Source organism: Symphalangus syndactylus, chromosome 14 (assembly GCF_028878055.3).
Source record: "Symphalangus syndactylus isolate Jambi chromosome 14, NHGRI_mSymSyn1-v2.1_pri, whole genome shotgun sequence".
Lineage (NCBI taxonomy): Eukaryota > Metazoa > Chordata > Mammalia > Primates > Hylobatidae > Symphalangus > Symphalangus syndactylus.
Window position 1 is genome coordinate 30739266 of NC_072436.2, and position 22718 is coordinate 30761983.

General features: G+C 36.8%; 1 protein-coding gene across 9 annotated transcripts in view; it reads left to right on the forward strand.

Annotated features, from left to right (window-relative positions):
* Positions 1-22718, forward strand: part of CTNNA2 (catenin alpha 2) — a 1423217-nt gene that overhangs the window by 417914 nt on the left and 982585 nt on the right. For all 9 annotated transcript variants that reach the window (XR_010115398.1, XM_063616606.1, XM_063616605.1 and 6 more), the window contains one exon: positions 13946-14052. Coding sequence is in view for 8 of the 9 variants with exons in the window: in XM_055240967.2 (XP_055096942.1) it covers positions 13946-14052 (107 nt within the window). In the remaining variant the exon portion in view is untranslated. The remainder of the gene's footprint in view (positions 1-13945; positions 14053-22718) is intronic.

Here is a 22718-nt window from a genome sequence, read left to right on the forward strand (position 1 = left end):
AGGGAAGTATAGAATGTCAAGTGAGGAGTAGGATGGTGAAGGATATATGTATTTTTTATTTTGTATTTTACTTTTTTAATTGGACAATACTTTCCACTGCCTGGAAAGAGCCAGAAAAGGGGTGAAATTGAGGATACAGAAGAGAGAGTAAAATTGATGGAGTGAGGCCTCAGTCAGGAGGCAGGAAGGGATGGGATGCAGGAAAGAAGAACCAAGCCCTATCTTCTAATAAGGCAATTGGGAAGGAGTTAAGGGTAGAAACAGATGGTTTCATACATTTGTAGATGTGTCACCTGAGGTGATTCTAGCCACCTTAGAATGATTATGGCTGGTGCCCACATGTATTGAGCTATTTGATGGTGTTTTGGACTTTCAGGAAACAAAGACCTTCCGTATTGGATTAGATCCCTTATCTGTTCATTTTTATCTCCAGAGTGGTATCAAGAGATGCATGTTAGAAAGGTCTAGTCTTCTCTGACAAACAGAAAGGTCAAAAATGGTCCCTAAACACTCAGTTACCTTAAACAATACATTAAGGATTTATTATCCACATATTTCTGTGAAGTTTCTTGAAGCTGTGTATTTTCTTAGCCTGTTCAGCCCCACAAGACTTACCACCCGTGAAATAACATATTGAACACATTTCAGGAAGTTGAATTGTATCTTGGAAAAAAACAGATTTGGAACAAACTTTGGTTGAATTCCATTAACCTTGGAAAAGCAAGCTTTAGCTCTCTTATGGGTAAAATTGGGATACTATCACTATTGACCTGACAGCAGTGTGAATGTAGCATAAGGTAACATAGGTCAAGTGCCTGAACAGTAACTGCCGAGACAGCGCACTCAGCATGTGTTAGTGCCTTCCTCCATGACTGTCTGATACAGATGTTGTCACTTTCAGTGATTGACCAAGGACTTCCATTCACTCCAGCATACCAGGACTTGATGATAGCAACATGAAACTATTGATAATTATAATAAACTTTGGCCAATGACCTGTAGTGTTCAGTGAAATCGTTGTTGTTGAAATGTAAATATCATGAAATTAATGGAAAGGATTATACTATCTTGAGATGTACAAAATTAAATATACTATCTTGAGATGTACAAAATTAACAGGCCTCATTTGCATTTCCTAAAGCCATGGTAGATTCCTTTTTTTATATTTACAGAAGCATGTTACCTGAGGTATTTTTTGGCTCATAAATACAAAATTAAATCCCACAGATGACCAGAAGGAAAGCTAGGTTATTGTTTCTCTTTTTTACATATGATTTTCTGTATCAAAAGCTTAATAAGATGATTTACTAAGGAGTATATATGCTGAACACAACTTGTGCTGAAATGTCAATCTTCACTGTGAAAGACTTCTAGGCAAATATAATTGCTGTAATGTGTTATGACCTTTCAAGACTCATAATTCAATTGAAAGGGGCAAGGCTAACACAATGCAGGAGAATTATTTCTCATTTACTGTAGCTGCCACCGGACACAAAGCAGTACCTGTTTACTTTAGATCCAGTGAATCAGCCAGTCTATGACACAGGAAACTGCATGAGGCAGGTCTATTAGGCTTAAATAATTTCCCTATGAGTTTCTGCTACTTAATTCCTTTTTAACTCACCAGCACATGTGTGGATTTAACTTCGACTTTTAAAATAAAATATAATAATTCACTAGAGCTTGCTTTAAAAATACAAGTCCTTAGGTACTAATTAAGTATTTGTATAACCACTTAACTGTTGAAAATAGCTCTTAAATATCTGCATTTCTTTCTTTATATCGTGATTACTTTGTCTCCTTGACTCTCCATCCTAGAGTTACTTGGATGCCTTTTCATAGCCTTGGTTAATTTGTTTCTGCATTTTTTCTGGCAGCAATTCAAAAGATCATTGATTATTTTCCCATTACTCTGTTGCACAAAATACTTAATATGGCTCCATCAATACATTCAAAATTCGGAGTTGCCGTTTGTTACCTGTCTACTGCCTGATCTAAATGCCAAGTTGAAATGAAATGGTTTAATGGTCCCAGAGATGCCCATCCCCAGCAGAGCTCACTCTGTGAGGGCTCCCCTCTTGGTGAATGGTTCCTGCTTTTACAATCTGATGAGTCAGAACAAAGCTCATCTCTCTAATCAATATTAAGCATGTCTAATTCACTTTAATGTTTCCCACATCACCTAACTGGAGCTTGCACACAGTGGGTAGTTAGTATATAGGCATTGAATGAATGATGGATGGATAACTGAATGAAGGAAGAGACAGAAAACTTTTATTTAATAATGCATTATGGGATTGTACTTTTTGGCTAGAATATCAAAGCCTTTCAAAGAAATAATTGAGAAGCATTAGACTCTTGCATTAAAAGTAAAATTTATTTATATTGATTATTTAAAAACACTGTAATTAAATTTGAGTTTCTAATGCATTCTGGACATAAGTCCTCATTAAAAGTTTTTTTTCGTTTAAAATTGGTTGTCTAACTTTTAAGTAAAGATATCTTATTATGAAAATTACTTTAAAAATTAACTCTTTTATGACTGTTATAATTTGAGGGTTTTTAACACCTTGTTGAATGGGATTCAAATTATATTGTGGTAACTATTGTAGGAAATCTGGGTTGGGTTCAAAAGGATTAGTTTTAGTATAACTCAAATGACTCTAGTAACAAAATAAAAGCTACATTTAAAAAAGAGAATATAGAAGGCATTCTGAAGGAGAACACTTATTTTTCCAGGTCTGTAGCAGCTAAAGTGGTGCATTCAGTAAAAAATCTCCTTCCTGCATCAGAACATTTGTGTTATATTTTAACTATAATGTGTGCGTGTGTGTGTGTGTGTGTGTGTGTGTGTGTGTGTGTGTGGAGAGAGAGAGAGAAACTTGAACTTGGCAAAGAATCAAGCCCATGAGTACTCATAGCATTTTGAGTAATGCCCAACACTGCTAATCATTGTGAAAGTAAAGAGCCTCTGTTCCTGAATGCATTAGAAGGCACAAAACTTAGGTAAATCAAATAGATAACAACACAGGCAACTTGTATTTAAATCATGTATTTGAATTAGAATTGACTTAAAGTCATTCTAAATACTAATGGAATTCAGAGAAAAGAAAAGTCACTAGGGCTTGTGTAAACAGGGAGACTTCATTAAGAGGTTGGGACCTGAGAGGGTCTTGAAGACAAAATGCAATTGAGTCAGTGAGAAGGAAGACTTCCTAGGAGGCATTGTGGGCTAATCTGTAGAGCTTGAACTATACTTTGCACAAAGTTACTCATGTGGAAATCAGAACTGAATCAAATATCACTGGTCTCAAAGTTACTTTTTCCTGAACAAAAATGGGGTACAATTTAACACATGTTAAATAAGCTAGTATCCTGTTCTAATATGTACTATACATTTTTCTAAAATACATAAATAAAAGTAAACCTGAAATATAAATTATGTTCTCTAAATAATACCAAGATGTCATGTGTTTTCAGGGTCTGGGTAAGTACTGAATAAGAATATGTCTAAAAATATGTCTGAAAGATATTTTAAAAGCTATTATTCTCTAGGAAATAGACCCACAATTGAAAATATAAAGAATTGTTACTTGAAAAGTACAAATAAATATTTGGATATTTCATATGTTTACATTTAATCAACAACATTTATGAAGGGCCTAACTCTCTACTATATGCTGCAGATGAGAGAAAATAAATGAAAAGCTGAATTTATGTCTTAATGAGTTTATAACCTGGTGAGTTATGTCAAACTAATGGCAATTTCTTAATAAGCCAGTTAAGAAAAATTTTAAGATCTTCTGTTACTGACTGTAAATACAGTCTTGATTCAGGGGTTATGAAGATTCAGGTTGAGGATGTCAGTATTTGGATATTGGAGGATGAGAAGGAAGGTGTCCCAGATAGAAACTTTAGGAAGAGGCATGAACCATGTGTTGTAATGTTATACCCTGATCAGAGTAGAAAACTTTTGTTAAAGAAATAAGATCCAATAGAGCAGGGTCAGAAAGTGGAATATCTGACTGGTTACAAAGAGGAGTTGGGGCTTGTTGGAAAAGAGAATTAAGCAGTTGTTTTGGTTTTCTAGAAAAGCAATGTTTAGGATAATTAGTTTGGGCTAAATTTTACAGTGAGACTAAAGGAAGGCAGTTTGGTGGCTAGTTTGCTATAATCTAAATATGAAATGATGAGATTCTGGTGAAGATTTGAGATATATAGTTATTGCACATGAAATTCTAATTTATAGGCAGGAGAACAAAGAATAAATTAATTGCCAAAGAAGCTATGTTCCTATTAAATAATTTAAAGTTACTTTTGGACTATAAAGATAATTCCTCAAGATATGTTACCTGGAATACTAACAGTTCTGATTTTCAGTTTTGGGAATCTACTGTCCAAATCTGAATTGCGGTGTTGCTGAAGGATAATAAGCAAGTTGAACAATGTTAACCGTTGGTCAAGAAATTTCATTTAGACAATTTGGGTCCTTGATGGGACACTGGACACCTCACATGGCATATAGAGTAAGCACTACTTACCTGGATATCACATAGGTTCACACTCAAGTGGAAAACAACCCATAATTTAGGAGTAGACTGAGTCTGTGTATGTTTCCAAAATGAATTAAAATGATAAGACTATGAATGCAGTGAAAAGCAAGGAAATGAATTTGACAGATACTAAATTTTATTTTCAATTTCAAATTACTGGCTTTGTATTAGCATACTCCAGGAGTGGTGAATTTCTATAAAATTGGCACAGAGTATTAAATTTTATGAGTGTGCTATTGTAAGTATAAAAACCCATTTCAGTGAGATATGGACATGGTTATTTCTTTTTAATCAGCAAAGTCTAGGCCATATATTATTAGTCTCAACTTACCACCTTGAAAGACTTGAGGCTTTGGAGCTTTCTTTATATATAGTTTTGTGGTAACATTTTGTTTATTTGGGTAGAAGAAAAAGGAGATTCTGAGAAGGGTATAATAGTTTGATAAGTTTATTAAGGCATTCTTTAATAGGCATTTATGCTTTGACATTGAGTATTATTATGGTAATATTTTCAAATTATTAGAATGATATTTTTGTTCAGCAGCATTTCTTTGAGTGTTTTGTTAAAAGGTATGGGTTTACAAAGAATAGAAGTCTTGCAAATATTGTAATATTTGAGGAAAGTGCTAAACTATACTTTAGCAATAGCAGAAATACCCGCACCCCACCCTGCCTTCACTGCAAATAGCAAAAACTACTTAGACATTGCATATCACTGCAATTTTGAATAAAAGGGGTGACAGATCCTGTAATTACAGCAGCAGCTTGCATCTTGGGTCACCTCTCAGTTCACTGAGCCAGGGCTTTGAATGGTTATTGTGTAAAGAATAGTGATGGATGATATACTATCTCGTTATAGTCAAAGTTAGGGGAAATGAGCTTAGATTGAGCAGAGTTAATGGAGAAAGATAAGAAGCAGGGCTTTCCCATAGTTTGGCCACCAGACCAGGCAATTTTCATACACATGGTAGCACCAGGAAGAGTGACAAATGCCATCTTCCTCCCACCTCCATTTGGACATGGTGTTGTCATGGAAGAGTGTATTCTGGTGGGAGCCAGGGTGCCTTTTACTCTCTAGGGATATGTATATAATAAGACAAAAGATTTCTCCGGGTTTTTATTCCTCAACTTCTGCTCCTATCTGTGATACATACACACAGATACTCTCTTCAGCTCCAGAAAATAGCCCCTCTTACAATAGGGTATCCACATCCTAGAGGTACTTTAAAAAAAAAAATTAACAGGCTGGGCACGGTGGCTATGCCTGTAATCCCAGCACTTTGGGAGGCCAAGGCGGGCAGATCATGAGGTCAAGAGATCGAGACCATCCTGGCCAACACGGTGAAACCCTGCCTCTACTAAAAATACAAAAATTAGCTGGGCATGGTGGTGCATGCCTGTAGTCCCAGCTACTCGAGAGGCTGAGGCAGGAGAATCGCTTGAAATGGGGAGGCGGAGGTTGCAGTGAGTCTAGATCGTGCCACTTCACTCCAGCCTGGCAACAGAGCAAGGTTCCATCTCAAAAAAAAATTAACAGAAAATTAGAACCACTGTCATAGTTCAGATAACATATTTGGAAGGCTTAGTTTTATGGTCCCCAAATAAAGAGGCGTTGTTCCTACTGGTCATCTGGTCTGAGCAGAGATATCCCATATCTTCCTGATAACTACTCCCCCACTGGCATGTGTGGTGATGGTTCCTGATTACAACAGTGGTTCTTAAAGTATCATTTCTGGACTAGCAGCAGCAGCATCCTCTGCAAACTTGTCACAAATGAAAATTCTCCAACCCACCCCAGACCTAATGAATCAGAAACTCTTCGGGTGGGTCCCAGAATTTGTGTGTTAGCATGGCCTGTAGGTGGTTGTCATGGACACACAAATCTGAAAACTATTTGTATTTGTTTCCTATTGCATGTGTTAGTGCCTTCCTCCATGACTGTCTGATACAGTCAGTAAAAAAGTTACCAAACTCCATATGTGGTAACTTACCAGGGTATTACTACTTAGTTTTTGAAGGTCAGAAGTTTAGGCAAACATGGCTTGGTGTCCTTCTTCGGATCTCTCAAGGCTGAAATCAAGGTGTTCATAGGGCTGTGTTCCTTACTGGAGGCTCTGGGGAAGAATCCACTTCTCACCTCATTTAGGTTGGTGACTGAATTCAGTTACAGGTGGTTGTGGAACTGAGACCTCCATTTCTTTGCTGACTTTCAGCCAGAACTCATTCAGCTCCCAGAGGCCACCCACATTCTTTTCCATGCTTTTTATGTGGCCCATCTAGCAACTAGGTTAAGTTTTTCTCAATTCAAATCCCTCTGCCTTTTCCCTTAGCCCTACCCGTCCTATATCCCCTTCTGCTGTATCTCTATCATGTTCTCTTCCACCGATAGCCAGGAGAAATATCTGATTTTTTTTGTTTGTTTTTGTTTTGTTTTTGTTTTGAGATGGAGTCTCGCCCTGTCACCCAGGCTGGAGTGCAATGGCATGATCTCGGCTCACTGCAACCTCTGCCTACCGGGTTCAAACAATTCTCCTGCCTCAGCCTCCCGAGTAGCTGAGATTACAGGTGGCCACCACCACACCTGGCTAATTTTTTTGTATCTTTAGTAGAGATGGGGTTTCTACATGTTGGCCAGCTGGTCTTGAACTCCTGACCTCGTGATCCTCCCGCCTTGGTCTCCCAAAGTGCTGGGATTACAGGCATGAGCCACCGTGCCTGGCCAAAAGATCTGCTTTTTAAGGGCTCATGTGATTACATTGGTTCTACCCAGATAATTCAGGATAATTTCCCTTTTTTAAAGGCCACTGATTGGTAAACTTAATCGCATCTGTAAAATCCCCTTGATCTTGTAATGTAAGATATTTATAAGCACAACACAAGGGGGCTGAGGTCACTGGGCCAAAATTTTGTCTACTTTGCATTACACCTCACAGATTTCTTCTCTTGACTTTGCCAGGCCCCTGTGTTGCTCACTAGCTGGCCCAGCTTTATAGTCAGCATCCGACTCTTACCACGTAAGACCAATGGTAACTTGGGGAAACTGACCTCAAGACTTGCTCTGTCTCACCAGGAAAAGCAGCCACATTGCCCATGAGCCCCACATATGTATTAGAACACGTGCTGTTGGTGTCTCCCTCATCTAGTCTAACATTCCTTTATATCTCTCTCTTGCCTCTTCCTTTCTCATTCTTCAGAAATGGCTGGCTCCTCATTTTTTTATTTGTGTCCTTACCTCTATTTCCTCCCATGATTCAGAAGCTCCAGGGTGTAACTAAGCCTTAGGATTCTTCTCTAGAAGCAGTACTCCAGAGTGGTTTTGAGCATAAACTCTGATGTCCAGACAATTTAGGTTCAAGTTTTTTTATTTATTTTTAGATGAGGTTTTACTCTAACACCCAGACTGGAGTGCAATGGCATGATCTCGGCTCTGCCTCTGCCTCCTGGGCTCAAGCCATCTTCCCACCTCAGCCTCCGGCGTAGGTAGAACTACAGGTGTGCGCCACTACGCCCAGCTAATTTTTGTATTTTTTTTTTTTTTTGTAGAGATGGGGTTTCATCATTGTTGCCCAGACTAGTCTCAAACTTCTGGACTCAAGCAATCTTCCCATCTCAGCCTCCCAAAGTACTAAGATTACAGACATGAGCAATCGCACCCAGCCAAAGTTCAACTTTTATGACCATGAGCAACTTTCTTAACTGTTTTATGCTGTAGTTCCCTCATTTATAAGTGGGTGGTAATAGTAAAAGGTCATTAGCCAGTATTATTTTACTCATGGAAAAAACAATTTAATGTTACTAATAATACCTGCCACCTACCCTAAATAGGGGAGAAATTTAAAGAAATAAATGCAAAAAAGGCAGAGAAAAAAGCAATTCAAGGTTTTCAGACTTGATTCTTGAAATGCTGGAGAAATTTAGAAAATTCACCTTATCTCATCTCTCTCCCTTTCTCAGTAAATCTGTTTTTTCAGGCATCTTGTCTTGTGAGATTTCCAGTGGCATCCCTACCCTAATTGGTGTCTTGAAGTTTAGGATGATACTCATGTAGACAACATTGCAAAGAAGAAAAACCATCACTTTTGCATGTGCAGTTATTCCACCAATTATCAGAACAAATATTTTAATAATATAATGTTATCACCATCCTTGTTTTACAAACAATGAAACTGAAGCTTAGGTAATGTAACTGACTCAACATCATACGTGCAGAAGTAGGTGAATTATCTCCACAGCTCTCTGATAATGACAGGCATTATCAGTCATTCGCTTCTTCTGAATTTTGTATCAACTAAAGCTAGCCTATCATATAATAAAGCTTTGTGGAGTTTGATGGCAGTAGTGCTCAGTATTGGTGAAGAAAAAAATTCATGAGGAGAATCTGAACCTGGAGCTTCGTGGAGAGAAAGCAGGTTTGGGTGGTCCCCTTGGCAACTGGAAAGCATCCTGGACTATCGTGCTGCTATAGAACAGTAGAAAGAATGGAGATAACTTAGAAAGGTGAGGCAGAGAATTCCAAAGACATTTTCCAGGAAGGTTTGAGAAGGAGAATTTCTGCAGTGAACGATGCATTGCATTACATTAACATATCTGGCATTTGAAGGCATTCCTTGGGGTATGGGAACTCGAGTCAGCTTCTACTTATCAGGACACTGTCCAAGGAAACAAGCCCCTTAACCCTTGGCTGCTTCATAGAGGAGCACATTTTGCTCTGACTTTCTTTTCCGTCAGGTTTTGTATTTTCTATCATGAGTGACAAATGGCCGATAGCATCCTGGCCTGTGCCTCTTTCTTAACCACCACAGAAAGAATATGAAATTATCTGAAGTATTACCAGGTGGGCTATATTATTACCTTACATGGAAACACAATTTAAAACTTTTCTTTCTGTCTTTTTTTTTTTTTTTTCTTTTTTTGAGAAAGGATCTCATCCTGTTGCTCAGGCTGGAGTGCAGTGGCACAATCATGACTCACTGAAGCCTTGACCTCGCTGGGCTCAAGTGATCCTACCATCTCAGCCTCCTGAGTAGCTGGGACTACAATATTGTGCCACCATGCCCACCTAAGTTTTGTATTTTTTGTAGATATTGGGTCTCACTATGTTGTCCAGGCTGGTCTCAAACTTCTGGGCTCAAGCAGTCCACTCACTGTGGCCTCCCAAAGTGCTGAGATTACAGGCATGAGCCACTGTGCCCAGATAAAACTTTTCACGAAGAAACTCTCCTCAGAAATTAAAATTCTAGGAGCTTTCTCATAGGCTTGTAACATTGTGCTGTATGGAAGAAGACAAACTTGTTGTCTTTTGTTATTTACAATCTCGTTTTTCACTCTTTGACTGTATCCAGTCTGTATTCTAAGTCTCTCTACCAAAGGTAAGTAAAATATGATTTTTTTACTTTGACTTCAAATCAGTGAGAAGAAATTTATTTGCTTTATGTAAATTTTCTTTTGTGGGCAAACAGACTGTATTAATTGCACAGATGGAATTGAGACTATATATCATTTTATCCTCAGAAAGATGAAGGGCTCGTGAGACTGCACACTTGATTTGTTTTCTTGTTTTCTCGTTTGTGTCAATTTGGTTGTTCCACATAGAGGAGTGTAAATCTGGATCTCTATTTTAATGAGTGTTTACCTGTTACTTCAGAGATAAAGAATTGCCAAAAAAGAAAATTTAAATTTGAGAAAATAATGACAATAACAATGATAACAAATATTTCCAGGAATGTTAGCATGCTTTCTATCCATTAAGTTATTTAATCCTCACAATAAGCCTATGAAATCCTTATTTTCCTGATTTTTCATTTGAGGAAACTGGGACTCAGAAAGGGCAGGCAATTGGACAATATCACAGAGCTAATAAATTGCAGGGCTTCAATTTTTTTTTTCAGTATACTTTCCTTATTTGTTTATTTTCAGTCTTTCCCTCCAGAATGTGATCTCTGCTGAGACAGCAGATATTTTTGCTGGTTTTGTCCACTGATGTAGCCCTGCTGCCTAGAACAATGCCTGGCCCAGAGTATATGATAAATTCTTGAATGGCAGGGCTTCAATTTAAACAAAAGTCTATTTGATACCATTGTGTTAGCTATTGCTGATTAACAGTTAATAGCAAAATCTCAGTGGCATGCAACATACAACAGCGGACATATACTTCTTGATCATGTGTTGATGGTTTGGTTGAGAGCTGGCTGACTAGGCTTAACTTAGCTGTGCTTGGCTTCAGCTCCAGCTCAGATTCAGGTGTGCTCCATATGCCTTTCTTTCTTTTTGGACCAGTAGGTTATTTGTGACTCTTATGGCAGAAGGCAGTAGCACGGAGGAGAAGCCCAACTAAGTAAGCACATTCCAAATGTCTACTCACATCATATTCCTTAACATTCCTTTAGCCAAAGCCCAATAGCAATGGAATAGGAAAATATTCTCTTCTCATGGAGGTGAGGATGGGGAGGAAATGACTATTTGATGAAAAATCCTCCAATCTACCTCAAACGCCTGTGCATTTTCTCTGTCCTTCCTAATTCATAAATATTGAATGTACAGGTGGGATGACATTCTCGGTTAGGAGTCACCTTATTGTGTGTGCTTGTCAGAGGGGCCACACACCAAATCATCAATTCCTATTTTCTGACTACCATTGCCTCCCTTTTTGCTCTAGAGGATGCTTGACTTATTTTGCCTTCTCTGCCCTAATTTGTTCATGCTAGAACTCTGGAGGCAAAGATCATTAATGAGTGAATCTAGAAGACTATGGTTATGATTACTATCCTGGAATAGAATCTTTTTTTTCTGTTTTCATGCAATTCCAATTGGCCAAGGGATTTTTTAAGGAAAATGTTCCTACTACAAGGTCTAATACAGACAGCAGAAAGCAATCCAATGTTTTGAAAGTAGCAGGACATGCAGGATGGGAATACTTTTTCTAGAAACAGCAAACTATAAAGATGATACCAGCTGAGGTATCACAGGCAGGGGAGCTTCTTACCTTCTTCTACCTTGTGCTCAATAGCTGATATGAAGCTAAAGTGCCCCTTAGAGGCAACTCAAAGGGAATCTTGCCTATCAACATCATGGGTTTAGAGGTGGGGATTTTGCAGTCCCCACCACTACTCCTTTTGTTCATTGCTAATGTAAGGTTAGTAAACTAAATGGTGAAAAGACTATGGGGTAGAGACAGAATTCCTGGTTTTAGTCTCAACTGTATCAGAAACAGCATGGCTGGAAAACAGCATTTCACGTTTCTAGGACTTATTCGTCCACTTCAACAAATTAGTACCGTGTAACCTTTTCTTTGCTACTGAATTTTACCTTTGTCACAAGAAATGACTGAAAAGACTGATCCTCAAAGGAATAAATTAACTTGAGTGATTTGTCTGGGAACTATTGTTCTTTTATTTTTAGATTTATAAGGGCTCTGTGACCTTCAGGACTGAAGGCCCTAATTAACTCTTGCTTCTTGGCTCATAGTTGGCTTGAGATCTTTGTTTAAGGAGTATCCTTCACTTCTGCTTGATGCATGCTAGATTCATGTCTCTGTTGTGATTTCCCCAGCATTTTTGTCATGTTTTAAAAGTTACATAATGGAACAGCTATAATTTTATGTGCCTTCCTTGATCTATCAGCGTATGTCTACCAGCATGCCCATGTTATAATGGAAATTCTCGATGCAGTCTTACCCAGTACCTGTCACTATCATGTTACAATGACTTCATGACTGAGTATCCAGCTTTCCTACAGAACTTCCTTGTTCATCATCATTATTATGCCACTTGTGATTCCATCAGAGTTTGAAAAAGGTTCTCAGGGAACTTCTCCAGAAACTTGCAATAGCTGTATCATAAGTACTGGACTAAGATCACTTAGGTAGGTCTGGCTTCAGTAGGGATGAAGGTATCCCAGTGTCTGCAGGAAGCATCTGGCATCTTTATCCTTCTATGGCATGAGAAGGTGTGTTGCCCAGCCACAGAATTCTGTATATGACAGAGCTGCTTTGTGGCAGTTGGTAGTGTGAATGGGAAATGTGTAAAGTGTTTTTAGGTTTTTGGAGGACAGGCAGCATGTCGGTGCCAACTATTGTTGTGATGAAGAAACCCAAATCTAAATCGGTCTGTATGGTTGGATTGCTATGCTTAGTTTATTTAAAACATGGCATTTGGAGAGAGTTAAAATACCAGCACACTGTGTCTTTGCCTCTACTTTTTTTCTAAAGCAAATTGGTTGGGTCTATTTGCAAAAGCATTCGCTGTAGGAGAGCCAGTAAAGAGGCACATTTCTACTAGTGCCTATTGTGATAGGCATTCTTTGTCATCTTAATTCTAGTAGAAATAATCATCTACATTGATTTATAAGGTTGTAATTGAATGGGGACATTGATTCAAAATAAAAGAACAGCCATGGGCATTTTGATTTATGTTGGTATTAAGGCAAATCATTCAGATTCGGTTTGTACAATCTAAGGTTGCTTGTCCAGTGGTTAGATGTCAGAATGTATTTAGCAATTTCTTAATGAAAGAAACAAACCCCTGATAGAATGTGTAATTTTTTTTGGGGGGGAGGGGCTAGAACTATAATTTTTTGCTTGTTACGTGGAGACTGCTACGTGCATGTCAGTTGTTCTTAGGTAAGAGAGGATTGCTTTAGAGTGAAATAAATAACCTTATCAGTCACTGATTTTATGGGACAAGAATGTAAATGTAGTGAGTAATCAGAGAGCATGTAAATAGTAGCAGATAATTTTTCAGAACCATTGGCACTTAGTTTGAAGGTGTCTTTCTTATTTAAGAGACTGAAACTCTTGCCCCAAGGAGTATGATGTTCTCAGGGGTCAGTTATGATGTGAAGAAAAAAGTAGCCTTTTGTTATAAAGGGGTTCCTACATCTAGTAATCATTGGTGGATTTACTTTGCTTCCTGCTATTCTTTGTTGTTCTCTCCAGACCGACATTGATGCCCCTTCCTCACCTCTCCCATAGTCCTCTCTGTGTTTCTTAATCACAACATGTGTCACATTGAGACCTAATTGTTCCCATATTTGGCTGTTTCTAACTTTAAACCTTAAGCTATTTGAGAGCAAGACCGAAATCTTTCACAGCATATAGCAGATAGGTATGCATACTCATTGTTGAGTAAATGAAATATTTCAGTGGCTATTGGGTCCCAAAAGCAGGCCTAAGGTACACCAGTATACTGAAGAGGACTCAGTTTTTAATCTGATTCCAACATTGCCACCTCACAGTGTACTAGTCTGGTTTTCCCATCTCTAATTTGACCAGGTTGGACCAGAGAGGCTATCTTCCAGTATTTTCTAAGTTTCAGTGATTTACTCATTTTGAATCACCAAAGTTACAATTTATTTCAAAGATGATTATTTCTAACTGATAATGTGTGTTCCCATAGGGAGCATGACTTCGGCAACTTCACCTATCATTCTGAAATGGGACCCCAAAAGTTTGGAAATCCGAACACTAACAGTGGAAAGGCTGTTGGAGCCACTTGTTACACAGGTAAGGGATGCTTTGAAACCACTTTGTTATATATGTGTTTCTATTGTGATTATATCCTGACTCTTGAAAAAACTTAGACATCCTTAAAAGAGAATAAATCATGCCATAATTCCAATTACTGAATATATATTACTGCCTGAACTATGGGCAATCTCATTGCCCTATAACATTTGAAGTGGCTTTTAAAAACTATTCATATGATTTTTGAAATTAAGTTGATGAGATAATTGAAAAGGGGTCCTTGGTGAAGGGGGCCCTCATTTATGGTAATGGATTCAAAGTCTAAATAAACTATTTCTCCTGCACTTTCAGATGCTAATGCACCATTATGAAAAACTGTGTTGACTATACAACAGCAATATATATTTATCAAATTACTTTTCTTTCAGTTTACAAAGCAGAATTCATCCTGTCGGAGTGATGAGATGTTCCATTTTTGTGTTGTCACAGTTGTCACATTTCCATAAGATAACTGTCAAGAGAAAAATATCATCAGGATGTTTAAGTGTTATAAGTTAATTTTTAGTGTCTTGTTAAGCATACTCTTTGCTATTTTAACTCTGAGATTCCTGGGATGTAAATTTTTTTTTACCAAATTATAATAGTTAGAGGCATTTGTATGGTCCTGTGGCTGCTATAACAAATTCTTATCTACTTAGTGGCTTGAAGCAGCATAAATTTATTATTCTAGAGGTCAAATATCCTAGTCAAGGTATCGGTTGGCTTGCATTCCTTCTGGAAGCTCTAGAAGAAAATCCATTTTCTTGCTTTTCCCATCTTCTAGAAACCACGTCACTTCTTTGACCTCTTTCTCTCTATTCAAAGCCAGCAATGTAGCATCTTCAAATTTCTCTTGCACTCTGACCTTTGCTTCTGTCCTTGCATCCCATCTCTGAAATTGTCTTTCCTACTTCCTTCCAATAAGGACCCTTGTGATTATGTTCAGTCCACCCAAATACTCCAGAAAAATCCTCCCATCTCAAGATCCTTAACCCAATCACATTCAAAAAGGCTTCTATTGCCATTTAAGGTAACATATTTACAGTTTCAAGGGATTAGGATGGAGCTACTTTGAGGACCATTATTCAGTCTGCCATAGTGTGCCCTCTGGCTCCCAAAGATTCAGATCCTTCCTTTATGCAAAACACATTTCACCACATTCTCAGGTCTCCAAAAGTCTCAACCAATCATAGCATCAACTCAAGGTCAAAATGTCGTCTAAATTTCATCAGCTTAAAAGTCCCAAATCTCATTATCCAAATTATTTAAATTAGGTATGGCTGAGGATCTCTTTATAATCTGTCCTTGAGCAGAGTTCCTCTCCATCTGTGTAGCTGTGAAACTACAAAACAAATTATATGTTCCCAAAATGCAACGGAGGGACAGGCATAGGATAACAGTTACCGACATTCCTACATAAAAAGGGATAAAGTGGAAGGAAATGTCTCAAGAAATGTAGAAATCTACATGGAAAAATTCCATTAGATTTCAAGGCCTGTGAATAATCCTCTGTGGCTTGAGTCTGCTCTCTGGGCCTAGTCCAGAATTATTTCTTCATTTTCATGAAGGGTTGCACATATTTTCAACCAAGTATTCTTGTCAGCCATCTCCTACCTGTAGAATTTTGAGTGTCCATCAGCCTTCGTGCATTTCATCCCTTTTCTGCCTATTTCAGTCCAAGCTGATGGTGTTACCACCATTGTAGGATTCTCAAGAACATTGTGATTTTCCTATGTACATCTCTAGGATTCACTCCATTAGAAAAACAGGCTCCTCTACAGATCTTTCTTGGATAATTTCATCTCTATTTTTGGCCTCTGTTGAAGTGGCTGAGGGGATCCACGAATTACATCCCTAATCATTTCAAAGAGCCCTCCTTTCACTCGGACCTTTTAATCCTTATAAAGCACTAGGAAAATGTTATCCAGACATAAAATTGGCTTTCTCTTCAAATATGCTTTCTTGAAAGCACGTCTCCTAATTTTAGCCTTTTGAAGTCTTCATAGGTTGAGAATTTTCCCGATCATCAAGTCCTGGTTTCTTTTGGCTTAATAGTTATTCCCTTTATTCATCTTTTTCCTCTCACATTTCACTGTAAACAGCAAGAAGGAACCAGGCCACTCTTTCAACACTTTGCTTAGAAATCTCCTCAGCTAAATATGTAAGTTCATCACTTGTAATTCTGACTTCCACATAATTGTAGGAATCAGTCCAGCTGAGCTTTCTGCCACTATAAAATAAAAATTCTGTTTTCTCTGGTTTCCAATAACACGTTTCTCATTTCCTTCTGAGGCCTCACCAGCATCTCCTTTAATGTCCACATTTCTACCAATGTCTATTTATGGCAACTTAGATATTCCCCAAGAAGTTAAAGTTTTCTCTACCATGCTCCTCACTTCCTTCTTAGTCTGCACCAGCAGAGCCTTTAACCAAATCTTTATTTTATTTTTTTTTTTTTTTGAGACAGAGTCTTGCTCTGTCGCCCAGGCTGGAGTGCAGTGGCGCAATCTCGGCTCACTGCAAGCTCCGCCTCCCGGGTTCACGCCATTCTCCTGCCTCAGCCTCTCCGAGTAGCTGGGACTACAGGCGCCCGCCACCACGCCCGGCTAATTTTTTGTATTTTTAGTAGAGACGGGGTTTCACTGCGGTCTCGATCTCCTGACCTCGTGATCCGCCCGCCTCGGCCTCCCAAAGTGCTGGGATTACAAGCGTGAGCCACTGCGCCCGGCCAAATCTTTATTTTTAATAACAGTCTGTTCAAGGAGATCTAGAATTTTTGTATTATGATTCTCAAAATTCTTCCAGCCTTTTCTCATTACCAATTCCAAAGCCACTGTCTACATTTTTAGGTATTTGTTACTAGCAGTGCCCCACTTCCAAGTACCAAAATCTGTGTTAGTTTCCAACTGCTGCTATAACAAGTTTTCACAAATGTATTAGCTTAATATGAAACACATTTATTGTATGGTCCTGGGAATGAGAAGTTCTAAGACCAGTGTGGCTCTAGGGAAGCATACAGTTCCTTGCCTGTTTCGGCATCTGCAGTCCACCTGCATTCCTTGTTTGTGTCACCTTCTTCCATTTTAGAGCCAGCAGCACAATGCTCCAAAATCGCTCCGATTTCAGCTTAAACTGTTATATTTCCTTCGATGAATCTTAATTCTACTGCTTCTCTCTTATGAAGATCCTTGTGATTACACTGGGCTCACTCATATATTCCAGGATAATCTCTCCATCTTGACATCCTTAACCTAAGCACATCTGCAAATTCCCTTTTGCCATTTAAGGTAGCACATTTGCAAATTCCAGGGATTAGAATGTGGACATCTTTGTATGTAATTGGAGAACATTTTATGAGATTCATGCATATTTTTCATTCAGTCATGACTCCTGTTAGTTCTATAAAAATTTCTGTAAGAAACACCTAATATTGATATGCTTACCTAATACTGATAGGAAGTATGTTGGCCATCTACTCAGATTGTACCCTGTGGTCTAGGCCTGATTCATGAATTTTTAATGGTCTCCAGTAAGAACAAAATTGAGGATAAACACTTGAAATTTTTATAGGAATTTGACAGTAATTTTTTGTCTGCTGAACCTAAATATAAAATATGGACTTGTATATGTTTAATTTTTAAAATTATTCATTATGTTGTGTTTTATAAAATATTGGTCTGTGAGATATTGGAATAATAAAAATGTAGGCTTTCATCATAGATAGCTTGAGAAAGACTGTCTTAGGAGATATGTTGGAGTCAGAACAATCTGGTCTAAAAGGTACTTCTGCCAGATCAGTTAAAAAGTGAGTGACCTTTTCCTAGCCTTGGAGTTTACACTTAAGAGTACATATAAGTATATTTAATCCTTATCATACAGATTAAATGAAACAAAATATTAGAATACAGTACCTGGTATAAAACAAACATTGAGTAAATGTAGCTTTTGTTTTTCCTGTTTGATGGCTATATATTCAGGCTCATGCTAGTCATAAACCAATACTGTATCATTTATGAGAAGGATATAAGTGAATTAGGCATGGGCTAGCACAATATTACACTTATAGAGCCTTATGTGTTAAAATTTATAAACTTATATTTTACCTTTGAATCTAGCTTATCTAAGTAATAGCACACCTAAGATTATAATTAAAAATTCTTTTTGGCTGGGCGTGGTGGCTCATGCCTCTAATCCCAGCACTTTGGGAGGCCAAGGCAAGAAGATCACTTGAAGTCAGGAGTTCAAGATTAGCCTGGCAAACATGGCAAATCCCCATCTCTACTAAAAATACAAAACTTAGCCAGGTATGGTGGTACATGCCTGTAAACCCAGCTACTCAGAAGGCTGAGGCAGGAGAATCACTTGAACCTAGGAGGCAGAGGTTGCAGTGAGCCAAGATCATGCCACTGCACTCCAGCGTGGGCAACAAAGCGAGACTCCATCTCAAAAAAAAAAAAAAAAAAAAAGTCTTTTTCGTATGCCTTTTAGTCCAGTTATCTAAAGTCCTTCTGTTGCAGACAAAAGCAATGCATTAAAATATTTTCTCAAATTAAGGAAAGTGAAGTGGCTAATTCATATTTGTTCACATAATACAGTAGAATGCTTAAAACTTTTCTTGAATTTCATACAGAGATTTGGCACTGTAAGTAGTCTTAACATCCTTCCAGTCTCCTATCTATGTGCTTTATATTTCCTCCTAGTATTCCATACTGATTTAAAAAAATTAAATATGTGAATTTTAAGACAGGATTTTCCATATGATATTACTTCCCTACAATACATGACTGTGTTATCAATACTAACTAATTCTTCCCTTGGAATTAAACCTTCATGATAGGACTGATGTGACTGTTGACCCTTAAAGGACTTACAAATAGGAAAGAAGAGATAAGGGAATATTAGCTATAAACTTCTTGCTCAACATTTAAAGCAAACTGGAACTGTGAGAGGAAACCAAACCAAGGCCCCGGTTGTATCAAACACATAAACACAACTTTATGAATTGAACAAAATTCATAGCAATATGCAATGATACAGTATGCTCGTAGCTATCCCACAGTTTCTAATAAGGATGGATAAGGTATGAAATGAAAAACAGAAGTTATGGGGTTCTGAGTAAAATTCTTTCACTGTCATGAGAAAAATGACATTAAGAATTTACTATTTATGAGTATTTAAAATATCCCACAAAACCTTACCTTATATCAATAATGATATATATGAGGCCTATACATTTATTTCATAATGTTGAAATGGCAAGATTCCTTTTGGAAAAATTGTACATTATTAAAATTATGAAACTGCTAATGAGAAGGGATTCATCTTAGGAAGTTTAGTCCTTGAAAGTGTCTGAAATTTTTATAAATTCAAAAAAGGAGGGAGTTTCAATAGGTCACATTCTGTATTAAGAAGCTTTATTAGAAAACTAACACAATTTATTAGGCAACTTTATTACAAAACTAAAAAAAATTATTAGGAAATTAAGAAACACTCTTAGATAACTCTGAGAACCAAAGGGAAATTACAACTCTATATGAGTTAATGAAAAAGAAGATCCCTTCCTAACAAAATAGACACATCCAGTAGAAGCTATCATCAGTATAGAATTTTAGCTTTAGATAGCTTTGAAGAAAGAAAAGATATAAAAAATAAACTATGAATCTTAAGGAATTAGAAAAAAACATCAAAAGAAACTAGGAAAATAGAATTTGATAACAAGGAAAACTGGAATCACTAGAATAGAATGCAAATGTAAAAATGGCTAAATAAACTCAAAATTTGATTATTCTTTGAAATGACCAACATAAACCCCTTGAGGCACAAATTATGGAAAATATATAAAGAAAGAATATATAAAATTGTAAATGAGAAAGCAGAAGTAACTCCAGAAACAAGAAAGGTTAAAAGAAGTATAGTAGAATATTAGGTGTGGCTCTGCACTGATGAAGCATGAACATCTAAGGGAAGGGAATGAGTTCCTAGAAAAAAATAAATTACTAAAATATTTTCAAGAGAAAGTAGAAAACTGTAGTATGCCATTTAAATACTAGAGCTGTTTAAAGATCAGTTATCAAAAAAGCACCAGAACAGATGGATGTTTAGTTGAATATTACCAGATGCTTGTAGCGCTGATATTCCAATGTTCTTTAAATGATTCCAACCATAGAAAAATATAGAGAACGTTAATCATTTTTTTAGAGAACCATATATATATATTTTTTTGAGATGGAGTCTCGCTGTCGCCCAGGTTGGAGTGCAGTGGTGTGATCTCGGCTCACTGCAGGCTCCACCCCCCCTAGGTTCACACCATTCTCCTGCCTCAGCCTCCCGAGTAGCTGGGACTACAGGTGCCTGCCACCTCGCCCGGCTAATTTTTTAAGTCACATTCTAAAACTGTTAAACAAAAAGACAATGATGATTCTATGACATTTGAAAATTTAAATGCAAAAAGAAACCTACATAAGCTATTAGTAAATAGCACCCAGCAGTATATGAAAAGATCAGCATATGTGTGAAAAAAACAGGATTTTTAAAGAATACAATGGTGGCCTATATTTAGAAAACAAATAAAAATACTTTAGTATATCAATAGATTATATCATTAGATACTAAAAAGATATTTAATAGAATTTTGCAGTCATTTCTAATAAAAATTCTAAGACTAGGATCAATCTTTTAAAATAATGTACCATGTAAATTTTGGAAAAGGACTAATAAAGCCTTCTTTGGGATGTAATTTTTATATCATTACGAATGTAACATGAAAATGAGGTTCGGTTGCTAGATATAAGATAAATATACAAAAAATAATTTTGTATCTATTCAAAGGGAAAGAATTCAAAACAAAGATATTTCTTTATAATTGAAAAATTATAAGGTCAATTATTTTTTTCTGTATGAAGTGCATATTAATGTTTTAATTTCATTTGCAATTTTGTAATTTATTATATCATTGGAGCAGAGATGGTGGATGCATAGGCTTTAAAGTCAGAGAGGCTCAATTGTGAATCCTGTATTCCTGGTAATAGCTTCAGTAGATTACTTAACAGCTCCTTAAATGTAAAATATAGATAATAATAATTTCTACATCATAACAGTGTTGAAAGGATAAGTGAGATGGTTTAAAGGGACTAGAAATGCCTAATGGTATCCTTATAGTAATACAGGCTTGCTTTCAGTACCGTTTTCTTTACCATTTAATGGTAATGGCTTTCACTTAATAAAATATAGGTGTCATATCTAATACAGGGATTCATTTGGATACTTTTTAGAAAAAATATTTTAATGGAGATTTATAAAAACATTGATTTGCTTATTGCATTAACAAAAGATAATTAAAACAGAAACCTCTTAAGTTATTGAGAATTCAACCTTTGCCTTTTCAGCAAGCTAATGAAGCACTGGCCATCAAAATGAGACAGAATAGAATTTGCTGAAATTTTGTTCTTTCTTTTAATAGAAGATTAACCTGAAACTTAATAAATAACACTAAACGTCTGATAAAAGAATATCGTTGATGTTTAATGAGCTGTTCTAAAGTAGCCAAATAGGGAAGGAACCTCCTAAGAAGAGGAGCTCTCTTTAATCATTTCCAATATTATTTTGAGCAATGTTCATGGGGCCCATTGAAATTAGGCTCTGGTGAATTTTACAGTTGAACCATTTTAAATTTTACTCCAAAATTTAATAATTATCTCAAGCTAATTGGCACTTTATATATTTTTAAAAAATTAAAATTTAAAATTTCAATTTTATATTTTTAAAAAGTAATCAATTTTCTCCCTATTTATATATAATTTATTATAACAGGAGTAAATTTTTTGTGACTCACAACAATAGTTCATTACTTTGGTGCAATGAAAATCAGGGAAACAGGAGGTTCAGATTTAAAATTAGAAGATTTAGAGCTGAAAGTGATTCCAGAAATAAATGAACACTTAGAAGCAAAGTAACTTCTGAGAGTTGATCCAGTGCCTCTTTTTTTTTTTTTTTTTGCTATGCCATACACTTTCTTACAGAATTTACAAAATATACATTTTATGCAAGAATTTACTGAAATAATCAAAATATAAAGTGAGGCATCATTACACTCATTTTTCCATCTATCCAGAGAATATCATTATTGAGAGTCACCTTAATTCATGGTTTATTCATGATATTGATAAATGAATACATTTGGGTGGTTGCTATGGTGACACTACAGTATTACCATAAGTTGTGCATGCATGTTTGTCAAAGAATTGAAATTGCATGAAAGGTAAAGGATGTGCTAAAAGTGAATGATGTGAACTCCATTAAGACGGTTTGATCTTTGATCTACTTCATGTATAGTGTGATTAACCCATTTCCAAGTATATTTTCCCATTTTTATTTATTTACCTTTATTTTCATACTAAGTTCCATTTTCATTTTTGGATGATATTTTTCTTGCCTTGAAAAGTATTTCAGATTATGTGTCTTTAAATAAGGTTTTGGGGCCAGGAGCAGTGGCTCATGCCTGTAATCCCAACATTTTGGGAGGCCAATGCAAGAGCATCACTTGAGGCCAGGAGTTCGAGACCAACCTGGGAAAAACAGCGAGACCAGTCTCTACTAAAAGTTTTTAAATAAAAGTTATCTAGGTGTGGTGGCACATGCCAGCTGCTCTGGAGGCTGAGACAAGAGAA